General features: G+C 40.3%; 1 protein-coding gene across 2 annotated transcripts in view; it reads left to right on the top strand.

Moving 5' to 3' along the window:
• Window positions 1-16,293, top strand: part of LOC140530288 (inter-alpha-trypsin inhibitor heavy chain H4-like) — a 37,564-nt gene extending 21,271 nt beyond the window's left edge. For both annotated transcript variants that reach the window (XM_072649765.1, XM_072649773.1), the window contains 7 exons: window positions 2,221-2,265; window positions 5,049-5,102; window positions 7,386-7,583; window positions 9,294-9,480; window positions 11,332-11,483; window positions 15,129-15,216; window positions 16,077-16,293. In XM_072649765.1, coding sequence (XP_072505866.1) covers window positions 2,221-2,265; window positions 5,049-5,102; window positions 7,386-7,583; window positions 9,294-9,480; window positions 11,332-11,483; window positions 15,129-15,216; window positions 16,077-16,161 — 809 coding nt within the window. In that variant the 3' untranslated portion in view covers window positions 16,162-16,293. The remainder of the gene's footprint in view (window positions 1-2,220; window positions 2,266-5,048; window positions 5,103-7,385; window positions 7,584-9,293; window positions 9,481-11,331; window positions 11,484-15,128; window positions 15,217-16,076) is intronic.
• The last annotated feature ends 2,570 nt before the right edge of the window (window positions 16,294-18,863 follow it).

Below are 18,863 nucleotides of genomic sequence, written 5' to 3' on the forward strand. Positions count from 1 at the left end.
AATAGCTAGAGCTGGTTCTGGGGACACTTCAGAGGAGATCGTCCTGCGGGACAAAAGGAGCCATGAGAGGACTTTCACCCAGAATAATAAGAGTTTCTCACCTAAAGATGAAGGAGTGACTTTGAGATGACTCCAGGTCCGTGACCCCTAGAGAGACTCGCCTGTCCTGGGGACTCTGCAAGGGCCAGGGTTTTTCTCTTGGAAGTGAAGTTGGTTGTCTTTTCCTTTTTCAACTCAATTCAATAGATATTTATGAAGTACCTACTATGTGCTGGGCACTGTGTTCAACACTGGGGGTGTGGAAAGAGGCCAAAGAATCCTGCCCTCAAGGAGCTTTTCTTCCATGAACTGTTTTGGGTTGGGAAGGCCTGTTATAAACGGCAAGATAGTCAGGAACCTATGAGAGTTTTGTGAAATCATACCTGTTTGTTAAATTATGCCACTATGTATTTGCAAGTATGGAAGAAATTTCATTTCCAGATTGCTTCATGATTTTGCCACCTAGACTTTCTCTCAGACTATTTAGTACAAAGCAATGGAAAAGGACGATGCTTGACATTCTCCCGATCACTACAGGTATCCAGGACTTGGAATTGTGCACTTTGCCAAAAGAACCCCAATTGATTTACTAAAGACAATGCATGTTTAACTGGCGATGGAGTATAAGAAGGTTGTTCCACGCCCCACTTCGACTAGTGGGATATAATCAATATAAAGACACGAGGGAGTTTTAAATGTACAGACACAATAGCTCATAACCTGTGAGTTCTTTGTGCGGCTTCTTTGCTTGGTCAGGATGGGCATAATAGCCAATCATTTGACCCAATGGGCCAGCCAAGCTTCTGAGGTCTTTAAATAGCTGAAAGAATTTCAACAGAAGCCAGTCCAGTGGCAAAGTAGCCTAACAATGGAGAGCTTCAGGTTCTGGAGCTGAGGATTTTAGTTTGCGAGTTGGGGACAGGTCTAAGGAAGGAATGTTCTTGGTGAAAAGAAAGAATTTTTTGTTACCTCCTCCCCCCTCCCCTCCCAGAGACTCCTTAGAGACTTGACCAGTAACAAACAATGGTCCCATCTAAAAGACAGAGATACACCAAAGACATGCTAAGCACAAATGCATGTAGGGAAAGAAAGCCACTTGGTGAGGAGAAAGCCGCTTTCAAAATCATGGACCCTTTGAATCCTAAAAGGATGCCAGATATAATTCCAAGAAAGGGTTGCCAAACACCAGGAGTTGTGAGCTCCACGTTCTTCTCTACACGTAGGTCCCAGTATTGTGATATTTTACATTTCCGCCCGCTCTCCCACTGATGCTGTGTATATTTGTGGGAGACAGTTCCCCAGGCGTTTGGATCAGGGGTGAGGGAAGGTTTGTAACAACTATACCTCATACTTGTTTAGTAAATACCCTTTCTAAGATCGGATGAACTCTGGCTGATAATCAATGCCGAGCCCCCCCTGTGGAAGCTCAGGAACTAGAGCAGGACTTAAACTTTTTCCACTAGGGACCCCTTTTTGTGTTCCAGCAGTATTTGTTGACCATGCATGGCCTGAGGACTTGTGAAGAGGAAAATGTGCATGTTTTGTGTTCAGAACTGAGGCTGCAGTGAACTGCGAGTGAACTGTATGGTGCAGCAAGCACTGCCAGAAATACTTTGGATTCCTTACATGCTTGATTTTTAATTAATTTTTGGTCACACAGAAACCTTTTGCTCTTGCCAAATTTTTTTGACCCCCATATGTGATCATGACCCACAGTTTAAGAAGCATTGACTAGAGAAATCCCAGTCCATCAATGTTACCCCCAGTTCCTCCTGCCCAAGGAGACAAGAGGTCATTCTCTTCAGGGAATCTAACTTGCTAATTCAATAGGAGTTTTGAGAGGAAGCCCAGGAGGTGATGCCCTATGACCAGACTTTTCCAGTCCTTTATCCTTTTCACTCCACACCCCTTGGAAAAGCCCCTTAGTGCAATGTGCTAAGGATTTTCACTCCCAATTCAATTAGTGCTCTTGCCCTATATCTACTATGTCTCACTGAGGACTTAGAATTTCCTGCCATCTCTGGACAAAGGCAAGCCAAACTCTCTGATAGATGACTGAGATCCTCTGTTACTCTGAGGGCTCAGCCATTCTATTTCTTGTTGCTTATGGGAAACTTAATGGGGACTCATGGGTCAGATAGGCAGAAGTTCTTAGCTAAGAGCTGACATCTCTCTCCTTAGTTTCAGATCAGGGAGAGCTGAAAATGGAGCCACCAATAAGACCAGGTAAAATTTGGATTTCTGCTAATGGGGTCCCTGCACTTGCTCCTAACTCCAGCCCAAGACAATCTCTAACTCTGGCCACAGACTGAGGCCTGACCCTAACCCCCAGGTCTAGACTGAATTTTATTCCTGCTCACAGAATAAAACCCTCCACCCAAGAACAGATATTACCACATCCCTACCCACAAATCAAACCCTAAACCCAGCCCTGAATCAAACCAGCACCTAACCATAGAATGAGCCTTAACCTGGCCCTGCACTGACTCCTGACCTTGAATTGATCCCCAATACTTAACACACACTGAACCGCGGCCACAGAAAGAACCTCAAACCAGGATACAAACATACTCCCAACCTCAACTCTACTGTGACCACACACTAAGCCCTAAACAAAACTCATACACTCTGCTATGACTTCATTCCCCATTTCATTCATTGGACACTAACTCCAGCCCAGAGTGAGCCCTGCCCCTGCCCCTTCACCGTAGCCACAGTCTCCCGATGACCATGACCACACACAGAGAGCCCTGACCTTGGCCACAGACTGACCCCTAGTCTGCACACAAATTTCAGCTATCCACTGATCCTTAACCCTCCTCCAATATGAGCCCTGATCCTGTTCCCTTACCATAGTTACCAACTGGCTTTCCTTACCATGACCACATACTAAGTCCCAACCTCAGCCTCTGACTGGGTCCTAACCTCAGACTTTCCCTGGTTCCAGCTCCCAGCCTGAACTCAGATCCTGCTCTCTCACTTTGGTAGCAGACTAGTCCTCTACCATGCTCACATATTCCTGTCAATTAAGTCCCAAAGAGGAATTTAACACCTTGTTTCTGTCACAGCTCTGGAGAGCTGATGAAACAGGAAGTGCTGACAACTAAATGACCAATTGGATAGGAGCACTGGGCCTGGAGTCAAGAAGACCTAAGTTTAAATCTGGCCTCAGATACTTGATAGTTTGGTGGTCTTGAACAAGTCACTTAAACTCTATTTGCCTCAGTTTCCTCAGCTGTAAAATGAACATAATAATAGCACCTACCTCCCAGGGCTGTTGTGAGGATCGAATGAGATTAACATAGGTACGACATGAATGTTCATTCCCTTCTCTTACATAAATTCATACGATAAAATACCAAGATTACAAAGTAAACCAATCATATTGAAGCAATTATAAGAATATTTAAAAAATATTTTTATAGTCCCCAGATTAAGAATCCTAAGTTCAATCAGATATAAAAAGTCCTGATTCCAACCACATAACGAGTCCTGATCACTGTCCTGAGATTGATTCTGAACTCTGGCCCCAGACTGATCCCTGATTTCATTCCTCAAATGAGTCCATCGTTAGACACAGACTAATCCCCCACCCCGAAAACGCTACTGTTGTTCAGCTGTTCAGTTGTGTGTGACTCTTCATAACCCCATGGACTTGTCCATGAGGTTTTCTTGGCAAAGATGTTAGAGTGATTTGCTATTTCTTTCTCCCTACGTCTCCATTTTATAGATGAGAAACTGAGGTGAATAGGGGTTAAGTGATTTACCCAAGGTCTGAGTGTCTGAGGCTGGATTTGAACTCAGATCTTTCTGACTTTAGGTCCAAAGCTCTATCCACTGTGTCACCTAACTGCCCTGAGAACAAACTGAGCCCTAATTTCCACTCCTTGATCTAGCCCCAGACCAAGCACTGACACTATTCCAAACAGCGCCATCAACAGTCTCAAAGTTAGCTCCAAATCCATACTTTTTCCTCATCTTGGCCCAAACTGATCTCTTTCCCCAGACCCAAATTTTAACCTAAACCTAGCATATACTAATATAGTACAGAAGCCATGTTCCCATTCCCATCCCCTTAGACAAAACGCTGATCTCAACCAAAGACTGATTTCCTCTTTCCACCTCCAATACCCATAAACCCTGGTATATGCTGACCTCTAAACCTGTCCATGGATTGACGTCTCTATCCTGGTCCTAATCTCAGGCCTACACTGAACCCTGACTTAGCCATTGATTTAATCCTACCCTCAATCACAGAGCAAATTCTGATGCTGGCCACAAATTAATTTCCTTTACTGACCACAGCGTCCTAATCTCAGCTCTACTATGAACAGATATCAGTGCAGCCCCACACAGAGCCCATTCCTAGACTGAGTCCAACCCTGGACTCCTTGACCTTGCTCACACAATGAGTCCAAACTCCACTTCAGCCTGAATACTAACTCTGGCTGGCCCCAGATTGACCCTAGTCAGTCAGCTCATAAACAGATATCATCAAAGAATTAGCAGAGATCTTGAAGGTCATCTAGTGTGGCTCCTTTCCTATGCTGAACTCAACCCTCTAGCATATCTTACTGGTGATCAGCAAGCCTCCCTCTTGAATACTCCTGCCAATGTGAGATTACTGCAGGTCAGACAGGGATCTCGATGTTTCCTTGAGTAAAGCATATACCTATTGGTAAGGACCCAACTTGGCAGAGGAATCATATTTGGGAGAACCTTGAACTTTTCTCTTCTTCCTTGAAGAAAATTGGATTGGGCTCCTCTCTCATCTCTTTCTAAAGGTTTTATTCACCATCTCCTCAGGTGGATCTGGTCTGGCAGAAGCATGCAGACCATTTCCCCATTTTATACATGAGAAAACTGAGGGTCAGGAAAGGGGAGTGATTCAGCCAAGACCAGACAGTAAGTTAGTGGCAAAGAGGAGGACTTGACCAAGGTGAGTAAAGTACCAACAGTCAAGATTAAAAAGAATCCAGATTTTCTAACTCCTAATCATCTCCCTGCAGGCAGAACTAAATTTCGAAGAAGGAAGATCATTCCCCAGAAACCAACTGAACTAAGTAAGACATCAACCAACTTGTGTGAGGTCAGCTGGTGGGGTGAGGGTGAGGATAAGATCTTCGGGGAAATGATTTGAAGGGAGATTGAGAGAAATCCTACTCAGAGTGAGCTGAACCATCCATAGAAGGCCAGACCCCTAATATTTAGAAGTTCCTTCTGTTCCCTTTCTCCTGTGCTCTGGGGAAGAGGATCTAGGGCAGGCTCCTGGGAAAGAAATCCTATTGGGATCCCTTCCCTAAGTCCTAGGTTTCCCTAGGACAGGTCTTGCCTCTTGCCCATGCGATAATCCTCTCTCTTCTCCCCCACATCCTTCCAGTATAGTGTAGTAGAAAAAGCATTAGGTTTGTAGACAAAGTACAAATCTTGGCTTTGATATTTACTCACGCAGCAACTCCCTCTGGAGTCTCTTCCCATCCTAGACACTTGTACTTGCAGGTCAGGGTCCCAAGTTGATCACTATTTTTTTAGTTCTCTGAAACTGATATAGCATTGTAGCTTCTAAGCCCCCACTGGTATGTCTCTCCAGGATCAATCAGTCAGTCAGCTGGACTCCATTAATGTTTAGAAAAGGAATTTACTGAGAAATTATAGAAAGAAGAATTGGTGCAAAACATTCCTACCTAGCCTGGACCACACTCTCTTCATGCACATACAAGGTCCATGGGGAGAATGGCCTTAAACTTAAGCATAACTAAAGCGAGGCACACATGTAGAGAACACATGACAAAGGATTGACTCCCAGCTCTTGATTGTTGGATATCTTAGTCTTCCTTTGTAGAGTCCTTGTGAGTTTCCCTTTAGGTGTAGCTCTCTGCTGGCACCTGGGGGACAGGGCCTTTCTCTAATCCATAGTCAGTGTACTGTCAAGAGGTGTCACACTCCTAGACACTGCTTTCTCTCTTAGGTATCTATCTTTTTGTATCTGTGTCCATATTTGTCCTTGGGATGTCCTTTGGCTGTCTTACCTGTTTCTGGTCCAGTCTGATACCATAATCGATGGGGGAGAGGGTAGTGTGTAACATTCCATTTGGGTTCACTTCCCTCAGTCCCTTGCTTGTCTCTGGCACAGGTGTTAAGCTTTCCACAGGAGGCTCTTGGTCCTGGAGTCTTCCAGGACTTGATTGATTCACTGCTGGGCTATACACACACACACACACACACACACACACATATGTATATATATGTATATATATACATATTATGTATAAAATGTATTATGTGTAATATAATATTTATGTAAGTGGTTATTATCCCTCCTTCTTTTCCTTGAGTCCCAGTTGACTCCTTTAGAAGATGTCTTACCAGGTAGAGTATCTGACAGGGACTAACCTTGTGCCTCATCACTGGGACTGGTGATAGGAAATAGAATGATTCCTGGGTAATCCAGGAAGGAGGTGTAAGCGTCTGCCTCCACCAGGTGCCCTTTGTCCTGGAGACCTCTATTATTTGTTTCACTATTTGTTTATTTTTTAACAAATCTTCCCCACTGAATCGGTGATATATACATATATGTATGTATGTATGTATGTATGTATGTATATATATATATATATATAAAATCTCTCATCTCACTGAAAAATCCTTTGGTATTCTTTCTTTGCTCCCTGTGGTTGAGTCCTGACTCCCTGAGTCATTTAGCTCCACTATAGGACTTGAAGTCTGCTCTGTCTCTCTCAGGCTGTTGAATTTTTTTCAGTCACTTAAAGATACCAGAAATATGATTGGCTTGATTGATTAATCAATCATGATTTTCTTCCTTTTGATGCAAAGAGGCTCATATTTCATATAGGAGACGTCTGACTAGAGTGAATTGTGTGGTTTGATACAAAGGTCATTCTTAGAATCACAGGACCTGGTTCAAAACCTAGTTCTAATGTATGGCTTTTGACGAATCATTTAACCTCTCTGAGGTCCAATTTCCTCATCCATAAAGTAGAGATAATAATGAGGGTCCAAGTGGCATAGTGACTAGAGAGCTGATCTGAAAGCTTCGAAAGTCTGCATTCCAGTCCTATCTCTGACAGATACAATCTGTAGGATCCTGGGAAAGCATCTTAACCTCTCGCTGCTCTGGACAACTCTCTAAGATTAAAAATTGCAGAGAAGGTGCCAGCTTACGTTGGTGGAGGAAATTTCCTTAGCAGAAAGTCCTCTCTGTCAATAACATCATACCTCTAGTCAATATCTTCCTACCTCCCAGGGTTGTTGCAGCCAGTGTTTTGTATACTTAATCTATATTAATCTGGATTGTTTTCATCATTTCATCATTATTTCCATTTCAGGGACCTCCAAGCCACTGTCAGTGGGGATTCCAATTACTCCGACTCCTGTTCCTCTGGAAGAATCTTTGAAGTCAACAAAAAGGGCCCCTCACTTCATTTTGTCACTGTTTTCACCAAAAACCCACAATGAGGTTTTGTGTGTGGATGTGAAAGGGTCACCCCTTAGGCCACTAAGTCTGATCTCTGATCCAATACAAGGTAACTGCCCTTGCATGCACACACACACACACACACACACACACACAGACACACACACACAGAGACACACACACACACATACGCACACACACACCCCTCTATACTTTTATTTTTTTTTACCAAATCCTCCCTACTGAATCGGGTGATATGCATAATCTCTCATTTCATTGAAAAATTTTGTGGTATTCTTTCTTTGTTTGCTTCATTTGAGTGCCGTTTCCTCTAGACAGTTAGCTCAAACATAGGACTTGAAGTCTGCTTCTCCTCTCTCTCTCTCAAACTGGGAGCTTCCTGAGGGCAAGGCCTGGAATTATTCTTCTATGTCTCTTAGAGTGGGAGCTCCCATAAGGGAGGGCTAGGGTCTTTTTCTCTTCTGTCTCTCCCACAAACATGGCTTAACAAAGGCCTGAGAACACAAGGTCATTGGGGTAGGACATTCTGTCTTAAAAAAATCCTCATACTTCAATGGAGAAGCCCCTTGTCTGCTGGAGAAAGAAGACACACATGCAGGATAAGTTTGAAGATTCTAGTTTAAGAGTGTAGAAGAACTAGTCGAGGTTGGATCTAGTTAATCTCATCAGGCTCTAATCAATCAATAAACAAGTATTTATTCAAGACTAACTATATACCAGGGACTGTGCTAGGTGCTGGGGATGCAAAGACAGAAGTGAAAATATCAAAGACACTTTGTCATCAAAGGTCATACAGTATAATGGGAGAAATGTCATGTGTCCGTATTGTATTTACCAAAATAGATACCGAGTGATTAAGGAGATAAGGCACTATTAGCTGTGGGGATCAGGAAAGCTTTCGCAACACACAATTCCTGGGAAATCCTGGTAATTTGAATGATATTAAAGGTTCTGAGAGACAGAAGTGAAGGAAGGCAGTCCTGCTTGGGAGGGAGCCAATGCTAAGACAAGAAGATGGGATGTATCAAGTTGAGTATGTAACAGTGAAAGGGCCGGTTTAGCCAGACCGCAGTAGGGATGAAGGAGGATAACGTACAGCAAGGTTAGGGTTTAGGGCCACATTATGAAGGGCTTTAAATGCCAAATGGAGGAGTCTGTATTTGATCCCAGAGGCAATAGGAAGCCATTGGAATTCATTGCGTAGGGCAGTGAAAAGGTCAGACTGGTACTTAAGGAAAATTAGTTTGGTAGATACACGATGTATAATATATAATATTACAGGCAATGTGGTGATAATGATCATAGCGTCTTTATAGTGCTTTTTGTTGTGCAAAGCGCTTTACATATATTCATTTGTGTATTCAGATGTATTCAGTTACATATGTTAATTCAACTGACCCTGATGATGTCAGGTGGGTGCTATTAATAGGCCCATTTTATAGATGAGGAAAGGGAGGTACAGGGTGGTTAAGTGACTTGTCCAGGGTCATGCACTAGTTGGTGCCTGAAGTAGATTTTGAACTCTGGTCTTCTGGACTCCATGTCCTATGCTCTATCCATTGCTCCATGTAGATGTATGAAGGTTAGACTGGAAAGGCGAAAGACTTGAACCAAAAGGAACAATCAGACTGTTGTGAAGTCCAAGTAGGGGTGATTAGGGTCTGAACCAGGTAGAATGAATTCATTAAGAAAGTCTTGCTGGGGGGAGGTTAGTTGGGAAGACTAGACTTCCCAAAGGAGATGACTTGTTACTATCCTTGGTCCAGCTGTTAACCTCTTTGATCCCATGGGTTTCTAGGCATTGAGGTGACTGGCCATTATAAGGACTTTCTGGATACATTTTCCTGGTTCCAGGTGAGCTACAAGACTCCTGAAATACAGGTGTATGTGACCAAGGACAACATTATAGTGATTCATGGCCGTGGTCAACATGAAAGGAGCACCTCTTATCAGTGGCAGAAGACGTTCTTCTTGGGGTTTCCGGGGTAAGCCTGGCTGGCTGCTAGTCTAGTGCTCTGTACTGGAGTCCTTCACTGGGCCTCTCATCTCTTCCTGCTCCCATCTTAATTGATGTCTCTTGCTCTAGTAGCCTCCATTGCTTGAATGTCTGTGAAGAATGGGCCACAAGATTATAGATTTAGAGCTGGATGGGATTTTAGAGCTCATCCAGTTTAACCCCTCTTTTTGGTTTTTGTTTTGTTTTGTTTTTCCCACTGAATAGTATTTTATTTTTCCAATTACATGTAAAGATAGTTTTCAACATTCACTGTTAGAAGATTTTGATTTTCAAATATTTTTGCCCTTCTCCCTCTCCAACTCTGAATGCAATCTGATGTAGGCTATGTATGTACAATCACATCAAACCTATTTCCACATTAGTCATGTCGTGAAAGAAGAATCAGAACAAAAGGGAAAGGCCACAAGAAGGAAAAAAGTCGTCTGCTTCGATCTGCATTCAGATTCTAGAGTCCTTTATCTGGATGCAAATAGCAGTTTCCATCATGGGTCTTTTGGAAATGTGTTAGATCATTGTGTTATTCAGAAGATCTAGGTCTATCAAAGCTGGTCATCAAACAATGTTGCTGTTACGGTGTACAGTGTACTTCTGTTCCTGCCCACTTCACTCAGCATCGGTTCATTGAAGTCTTCCAGGTCTTTCTGAAATCTGCCTGCTCATCATTTCATTTCATTCATATACCACAACTTGTTCAAGCATTCCTCAATGGATGGGCATCCCCTCAATTTTCAATTTTGGCCAGCACAAAAAGGGCTGCTTTAAATATTTTTGTGCTTGTGGTCCTTTTCCCTTTTTATGATTTTTTTGAGATGTAGACCTAGCAGTAATATTGCTGAATCAAAGGGTATGCCCAGTTTTACAGCCCTTCGAGGACAGTTCGAGATTGTTCTCCAGGGTGGTTTTAACCCCCCTTTAAAAAAAAAAAAGCATCTGAGACTCAGAAAAGTAAAGGGACTTACCCAAGGTTACACAGCAAGGTAGCAGCAGATCTGGGGATTAGAATTCAGTGGTGGATGAAGGAATGGATGGAGAATGGAACTCTAAGTCCTGAATAAATCATGGTTCATGTCAAATAGCACTGGGAGGGCAAGTGATGATTTGCTGGATCTAGTTTAGAATTAAGCAGTTTGTCTGGCCAGTTACTTTTCTACTTAAGTAACTCTTCAGTATTACGGTTTCTTGTATTTCCTATTACAGAGCTTTTAAAGGTCACCAAGGGTTTTCATCACAACATGATGAAACATGAAACTAGGTAGTTGAGGCATGATCATCTCCACTTTGTAGATGGGGAAATTAATTCTCAGACAGGTTGTAACTTGCTCAAAGTAACATAATGCTTGTATGTCAACCAAAATTCAAACTCAAATCTCCTGACTCCAAGTCCAGTGATCTGTTTCTTACATGTATGCTTCCAAAACTCAAAATGAATCAGTATTAGGGGAATGGAGGGTGTTAGAGCTAAAAGTACCTAGTTGTAGTAGCAGTAGTAGAGTAGTAATAGCAGTAGTAGCACTAGTAGTAATAATAGTGAAGCCTGGGGTTAGTTGTGTCTGGGTTTGGGGCAAAGATTGGAAGATTAAAGTGAATAGGCATCAATTTTAGCCTAGCAAGATCATCTAGGTTTCCATGCATAAGATCTGGAGGCCCTTGTGGGAATTCTTGGATATTGGGTACTGGAGTCTTTTGTGAGGTTTGTTTTCACACAAAATCTACTTATCTTATACTAAAGAGGCAGGAAACCCCATTCTGACTACTTGTCTCCAGACTTTGAATTGTGCTCTTGGATCTTCCATCAACTCTACTCATGATTTTTCCACAGGCTGAAGATAATCTTGGACAATCGTGCCTTGTGGCTCAATGCAACAGAAAAAGTCACCATCGGTCTGGTGTCCTTGAGTCATCTCACCCCTGGACTCCATCTCTTTCTGCAGAATCCAGTTCACTTTTCTGAGAAAGTCAGTGGGATCCTTGGTATGAGCTGGGCCCTCTCCACAGATTCCTATGGGTCCTTGACCAACTATGTCTCTTATCATCTTCCTTTTCTCATCACCTCCTGACTACACTCTTGTGACCATTTCCCTTTTCAATATCCCCCTCTATGAACATCTCCTCCTCTGAACACTCTCCACCTCTCAGGGCATTCCTATCTTTATGATCAGTCATCACTCCTTAATCAGCCTACCACTATTCCTTCCATTTTTCCCTTTGCAATCCTTCATTATCATCATTCCCCACCCTGATCATCTCCTCTATCCCCCTGTCTACTCCTCACTCCCTAACTGTGCCCATGCTGACAGGCCTCCACCATTTTGAATGTCCCCAATCTCCCTATCTCCTCAGATGCCTTAACTAAGTTGGCAGGTTTCTCAGTATAGTTTGGACCCTGTTCATAGTCCCTCGTACTTCCCTGACTACTTCTTCGATGAACTTTCCCACCTCTCATATATACATACATACATACATACATACATACATACATATACATACATACCTTTCCCTGATCATCACCTTCTATAAACATTGCCTTTTCTTGCCCATTCCTTCTGTGATCCTCCTCATCCTCCTGCCTTCCCCCTCCATTTTTGGACCAACTTCTACTTTCCATTTGCCTTTATGAACTGGTTCTTGAGCTTGCTACTTGAAATGCTTCATTCTTGGCATGAATGACTGAATTCTTTTTCTCCCTCTTTGTTGATTCCTTCCTCTGTATTTTTTTCTGCCTCTTCTTCCACCTCTTTCTTTGTCTCTCCTTCCTGCCTCCTTCTTTCTCTCTTTGTCTTTCTCTGTTTCCATTTTTAAGCCTGTTTCTTCTTCTCTCTGCCTATGTTTCTGTGTCTCCACCCCTCCATTTTTCTCTGTGTTCCCGTATTTAGTTATTTAAGTTTCTATTATTTAATCTCTTTCTATTTCCCCATGTTCTTGTGACTCTGTTTCCCTCGTTCTCTCCCTCTCTCTTTCTGCTTTTCCTCTGTGTTCCTCAGTTTCCATTTTGCTCTCCATCTCTTTCTCTGTCTACATCCAGGTTTCACTACCTCTTCATCTGACTCACTCTCTGACTGCTTTCCCCAGGTCAGTTTCTTTTAGTTTGTAATTTTAAAAATTTTAAACCAAAATACAAAATAAGAAAAGAAAAAAACAAATGAATTTAAATACCAAAATTACAATAATACAAAATAAGAAGAGAAAAAAACAAATGAATTTAAATACCAAAATTACAATAATACAAAATAAGAAAAGAAAACAAAACATTGCCATTTGCACAGCAGAACATGAGAAAGGATTCAAGATATACAGCAATAAATTTCCATTTCCAGAAAGCCTAAATAACAAATACTACATATTGTGTTGACAGCTGTCCATCTTTTCTTTACTTCCTTGTGTGTTTTCTTTTTTCTCTGCTGTGCTTTTGCTCTCTTTTTACTTTGTTCTTTTCCCTCCCCCTCTCTCCAGCCCCAGAAGGCTACAGTTAAGCACGTATACACACACACACACATACTTATATACACACATAGATAGACATATACACATAAATACATAGATCCATACATCCACTTACACTTAGACATCAATAATTATATTATTATGATATACTTAGATATCAATAATTATAGTAATATCTATAGATAAATCCATTCATTTGGATCTATATAAGACCATACTATACTTATTTATCCTCTGTTTTTCTGAGGGTGGATAATCTCTTCATAAATATGCATCTTTCCATATTTTTCCAAGTCTACCAACTTATCATTTTCTACACCACAGCCATACTCTCACCTCATACAGTCTAGTTGTTTTAAATAGTCCAAAACAATGTTGATAAATATGGCTGACACATAGTGTAGTTTCCCTATTTTTCTCTTTTGATTAAATTTATTTTAGTCTTAACTTTGTTGGAGATCATAATTACCACCCCTGCTCCTTTTTCCCTAACAAATCCTACCCCTGATCTTTATTTTACTTTTGTGTATATCTCCTATTTCGTATCCTTCCTGACGCCTCTATTTTGCTTCTGCCTGCACTACTTTGCCCTCCTATTATTTATACCTTACATAAGCTACTTTATATTTCTCTTGGCTCTTATATTTCAAATCTTCTATCAAGTTCAGGTGTTTGGTTTGGTTTTTTTTTTTTAGCAAAATCCTAAAAATCTGACAATTCATCAAATGTCTTTTCTTTCCTTTCAGGATTATTCTTAGCTTGCCTGGGTATGACATTTTCAGCCAGAACTCAATTCTTTTGCTCTTATAGTGTCCCAAGACCTTTTAGTGTTACCACTTCTAGGTCTTCTGTGATTATAATTGTGGTTTTTTCTTGTTACTCATAATATTTTATTCTTGAGCTGGGGGTTTTGGAATTTGACTATAATATTCCTTTGGGTGTTCCTTGTAGGATCTCTTTCAGGTGATGGTCAGTGGACTTTTTTCTATTTCTTCTTTCCCCTATTGTTCTAATGCTTCAGGACAATTTTCTTTAATTATTTCTTGTATTATTGTATCAAGATTCTTTTTTTGATCATAGCTTTCAGGTAATCTGATTATTCTCATGTTTTCTTGTCTTGTTCTGTTCTCCAAATCAGTTGTTTCTCTTATGAGATATTTCACTTTCTCTTCTATTTTTTCATTCTTTATATTTTATTTTAGTATTTCTTAATCTCTTATAACTTTACTAGCTTCCCTTTGCCTAATTCTGATTTTCAAGGAATTGTTTTCTTCCTTAAGATTTTTGGATCTCCTTTTCTAATTAGTTGGCTTTCTTTTCATAATCTTCTTGTTTTTCTTGTTCTTGTTGTTTTTTTTAGTTTTTCCTCAATCTCTCTCATCTGATTTTTAAAGTCTTTTTAAAGTTCTCTTATAAATTAGTTTTGGGCAGGTGACCATTTGATCATACTCTTTGGGGTAAAAGAGGGCTTCTTTGCTACAGTATCCTCCTCTGAAGATGAATCCTGGTCTTCTCTATTCCCATAGTAATTTTCTATGGTTGTATTCTTTCTCCTTTGCCAGTTCATTTTTTAAAAAATTTGTAGCAACTTAGTTTTTATAATCACTTCTAGACCAGGGGGATGGTGCCTCTGGTCTCAGATTCTCCTTCAGTTCTCCCTTCTGGCCTGGAACTGAAACCAAGACCTCCAGCTTCCTGTAAATGCCCACAGCCAGTGGCATCCCCACCCCACTGCTTCCACACTCATGAGTGTGTGCTGGTTTCTTCTCACCCCACCTGCATCTCTGCAGCACAAGCTGCATCTGGCATTCCTTGTCAGCAGAGGTTCCCTCAATCTTTCCTCAGCTCAGGTGTCCAATTCCCCATACTGTCCCAGGCGTAAAAGTTCTAGTGCTTGGGGCTAAGGCAATCTCCCACCCTAGCTAACCCCAGGGCTTGCTGCTTGTGGTTTAAGCAGACCTAGCCTGGAGGTGTTTACTCTTCACAGGGATCAAACCTGGTCCTAGGATTTTTCTTCAGGTCTTCTCTGATGGTCCCAGCAGGACCCCCGTTCTGCCCCTTACTCTTATTTATTTATTTTTTTATCACTGTATATTCACCCTGAAGTGCTATTATTATTTGTGGGGGAAATCTGGAGAGGTTGGAATTTTCTGACCTTCTCCAGCATCTTCCCAGGTCAGTTTTATCAGCAGTTATACTGCAGCTCCTTGGAAGATGACAAGAGGAAGCTGACAGTAAAGGGAAAGACATATATAATCACCAGGTAAGCACTGACTGGCCCAGGGAAGATTCCCTGACTTTATTCCATCTGTTGATTGCTCCTTCCCTTGCCACATAGAATATTACATTTGGGCATTTTAGGCCTAAGCATAGACCCAATAACCAGAATCGTGATGGCAGCCTTTGAAGTAATGTAATTACTTTTATAATATATAAGATGATTATATATTATTATATATAATATAATATTATTATATCACATTATTATATAATAATATATTATAAAATTATTATATAATTAATTATACAACATATAAATATAATATATTATTATACAATATAATTATAATATAATTATTATATTATAATTATATTATATATTTTATTAATATCAATATATTATATTATATATTAATATAATATATTGATATTATATTGTATTATTATAATATATTATATTACATATAATTCTAATAATATAATTAGAGCCAACAAAGGGCCCATTAAGACAGACTCATAGATAATCCAAATCTACAGATAACTCAACCCCTTAGATAATCTAAAGCTATGAGCAAAGAATCTAAATCTACAGATAATTTAAACCTACAAATTATCTAAGACACATAAATGCTCTAAAACCCACAGATAAATGGAGAACAAACCAATCACTGAATGCACAATTAATTTGAATTACTTGTAATAGAAAAAGCAAGCTACAGAGATCATTGGAAAGAAAAAAGAAAGGAAAAAGAGAAAGGGGGCACAGATCATTTAAAGATATGAATATTTTAAAAATTGCAGATAATTGAAGAAAAACAAAGATTATTAGAAAATAAAACTATCAGAAAGTTGCTTGAGAATTTTCTGACAAACTGTTAATGTATGAACTTGTGTGTGTCACAGAAAGTCCATGTTGGATTACCAAAACGGAGAAGGAAGCACCCCAATGCCAACATTGCAGTGCTGGTCCCTGGAACAATCCTTATAAGATGGAAAAGTTTCATGGATGATAAATAATATGTATTTCCCCCATTCTTCTCACATACCTGATCCAGATCAGCCAGGAGCTGCTACTTGGGGTCAGGATGGGAGATGCTATAAAGCAGAGGATGTGGGTCAACATTGTCTTGTGTGATGCCTCTTGTTTTTTTTTGATAAGTGATGAGTGTCTCCTTGGTGACTGAATCCCATAATGAAGTGTGGAGTCATATTTGGAGGGAAGAGAGACTCCTGCCTTAGGGACTTACTCCAAGCCAATTTGGATTAATAATCTCAGGTTCACAGAATATTAGCATTTTAGAACCTTCAAAATCACAGAATCTCAGAGCTGAGGGAAATTTCAGAGGGCATTCAAAGCAACCTGCCATTAAGCAGGAAATCCCCCTGCAATATCCTTGACAAGTGGTCATCAACCATTGGTTTGAAAACTTCTAGTGACAGGGAGTTCACCATAAAGACATTTCATTCCACTTATAGGCAGACCTACTTGCTAAGAACTTTCTCCTTATACTGAGCTAAAATTTATGTCTCTGCAACAAATTGTTCCTTCTTCTTTTTGGGGATAAGTGAAATGAACTTAATCCTTCTTCCACATTATGGCCCTTCAAATACAGGGTGTCCCAAAAGTCTTAGTGCTGTTTTAAGTTTTAATGGCTTAAAACCTAAAGCTTAAGTTTTAGTTGCTTAAAACAACTCTAAGGCTTTTGGGATGGTCTGTATTTGAGGACAGATATATTGCCTCCCTTGTAAGTCCTTTCATCTTCAGGCTAAACAGTCACAGCTTCTTCCATTCATACTATTATCACATGACCTCCTTCACACAATTGTGATTGTTCTCCTCTGGACAAACTCCACCTCGTTGATGTCATTCCAAAAATATCATGCCCAGAACTGAGCATAATGCTCCAAATGGTGTCTGCCCAGACCAGGACATGGTGAGACTACATCTTCCTGCAACCTAAAATCGTGTTAGGGTTTTTTGGGGTAGAGAGAGAAGGGCTGGTTGCCTGTTATGCCACACTGTCAGCTCATATTAGGTTTGCAGTTGATAGTTACATTTGTTTTAAAATTTATAAAGACTAAGTACAAGAGAAGCCAAGATGATAAAGTAAGAGTTATCCATGCAGCCTAGATTCTTACTCTATACAACTTAGTACTTGATTAATCTCTACACAATTCAGTCTCCTTGGTGCCACAAGTCTATCACTCCAATCCCAGAAGGAGCAATCTGAGACTCAATCCACAAGAGAAGGGTCTCAGGGCTTCTTAATCCCACTCCCCCAAAGGGTGTTCTGAGACTCAGCTCCTCAGCAAGAAGCAATGCCTCAACTCTGTCTCTCATCTGGATGAGAGAATCTGAGACTTGGACTCTGGGTGAAGATCAGGGCCTCATCGTGGTTATTCTGATTCCAGTTCCTAGGTATTTGTAAAGCACTCAGAACAGTGCCTGGCACATAGTAGACATCAAATAAATGCTAGGTATTATTGTTAGAATTATTGTTATTATTGTAGTTAAGGAGTTTATAAGGATCTAGATTCAGCTACCAGGTTCAGTGACCTTAGTTTTGTTTTAACTTGAGAGAGGAAGACTTGGAACCAGACCCTGGTGAAGAACAGGCTGGCAATGCTGTCATTCTGACCCTGGAGGCAGGACAGTAGATAAAAATGGCCAGATTTATTCAAGGTCACAACAGGGATCTTTAGAACCTAGCCCTAACACAAAGTCCTGATCTGGGAAGGTTGGAAGAATAAGTGAACAACAAAAGGAAAAAGAGCCATAATGATGCCAGGAATTTCCAAGACATAAACCCAAGATAATAGCTCCAAAATGCTTACAAGCAAAACTTCAAAGACTAAAATAATTTGCCCACAAGGTCAACTAGAATTCCTAGAAGAAATGATGCAAGAGTTTAAAAAAGAGGATAAAATTATGTTATAAATTAAATGAAAGCAATAGAAGAAAGAATTGGAAAAGAAATGAGAGTTATGGAAGGGAGATTTGGAGAGAGAATGAACAGCTTAGTAAAGAAATAAAAACCCTAAGCAGGGTAGCAAAATACTTGAAAATTAAAATGGACCAAATAGAAGCTAACTCCAGAAGAGAAGAAGAAATATTAAAACAAAATCAAAACATTAAAAATAGTCAAAAATATAATGTAAATCTCATGTCAAAAGCAACTGACCTGGAAAATAGATTGAGAGGACTACATAAAAGCGATGAACTAATCCTGCCCCTCCTGGCCAAAAAAGAACTTGGAAATCATATTTCAAGAAATCATGAAAGAAAAGTGCTTACACATGTTAAAACAAGAAGAAAAAGTGAAAAATGAAAAAAAAGCCACTGAACACTTACTAAAAAAGAAATGAAAACTCTCAGGAATTTAATAGCCAAAATTCAGAGTTTCCAAAGAAGAAGTACTGCAAGCAGCTGGCAAGAAAGAATTTAAGTACAAAGGAACCAGAGTTAGCTTCACACAAGCTTCAGTAATTACCACCATAAAGGAGCAGAGAGCATTGGCTGAGATATTCTAAAAGGCAAAAGTTATAGACCTACAACCAAGAATAACTGATCTAACAAAACTGAGAATAATCCTACAGGAGAAATAGAGGACTTCCAACCATTTCTGATTTAAACTAAAAAAAAAAAAAAAAGAGTTGAATAGAAATTTTGAAATACAAACATGAGTCAAG

Source organism: Notamacropus eugenii, chromosome 1, assembly GCF_028372415.1.
Source record: "Notamacropus eugenii isolate mMacEug1 chromosome 1, mMacEug1.pri_v2, whole genome shotgun sequence".
NCBI classification, from domain to species: Eukaryota; Metazoa; Chordata; class Mammalia; order Diprotodontia; family Macropodidae; genus Notamacropus; species Notamacropus eugenii.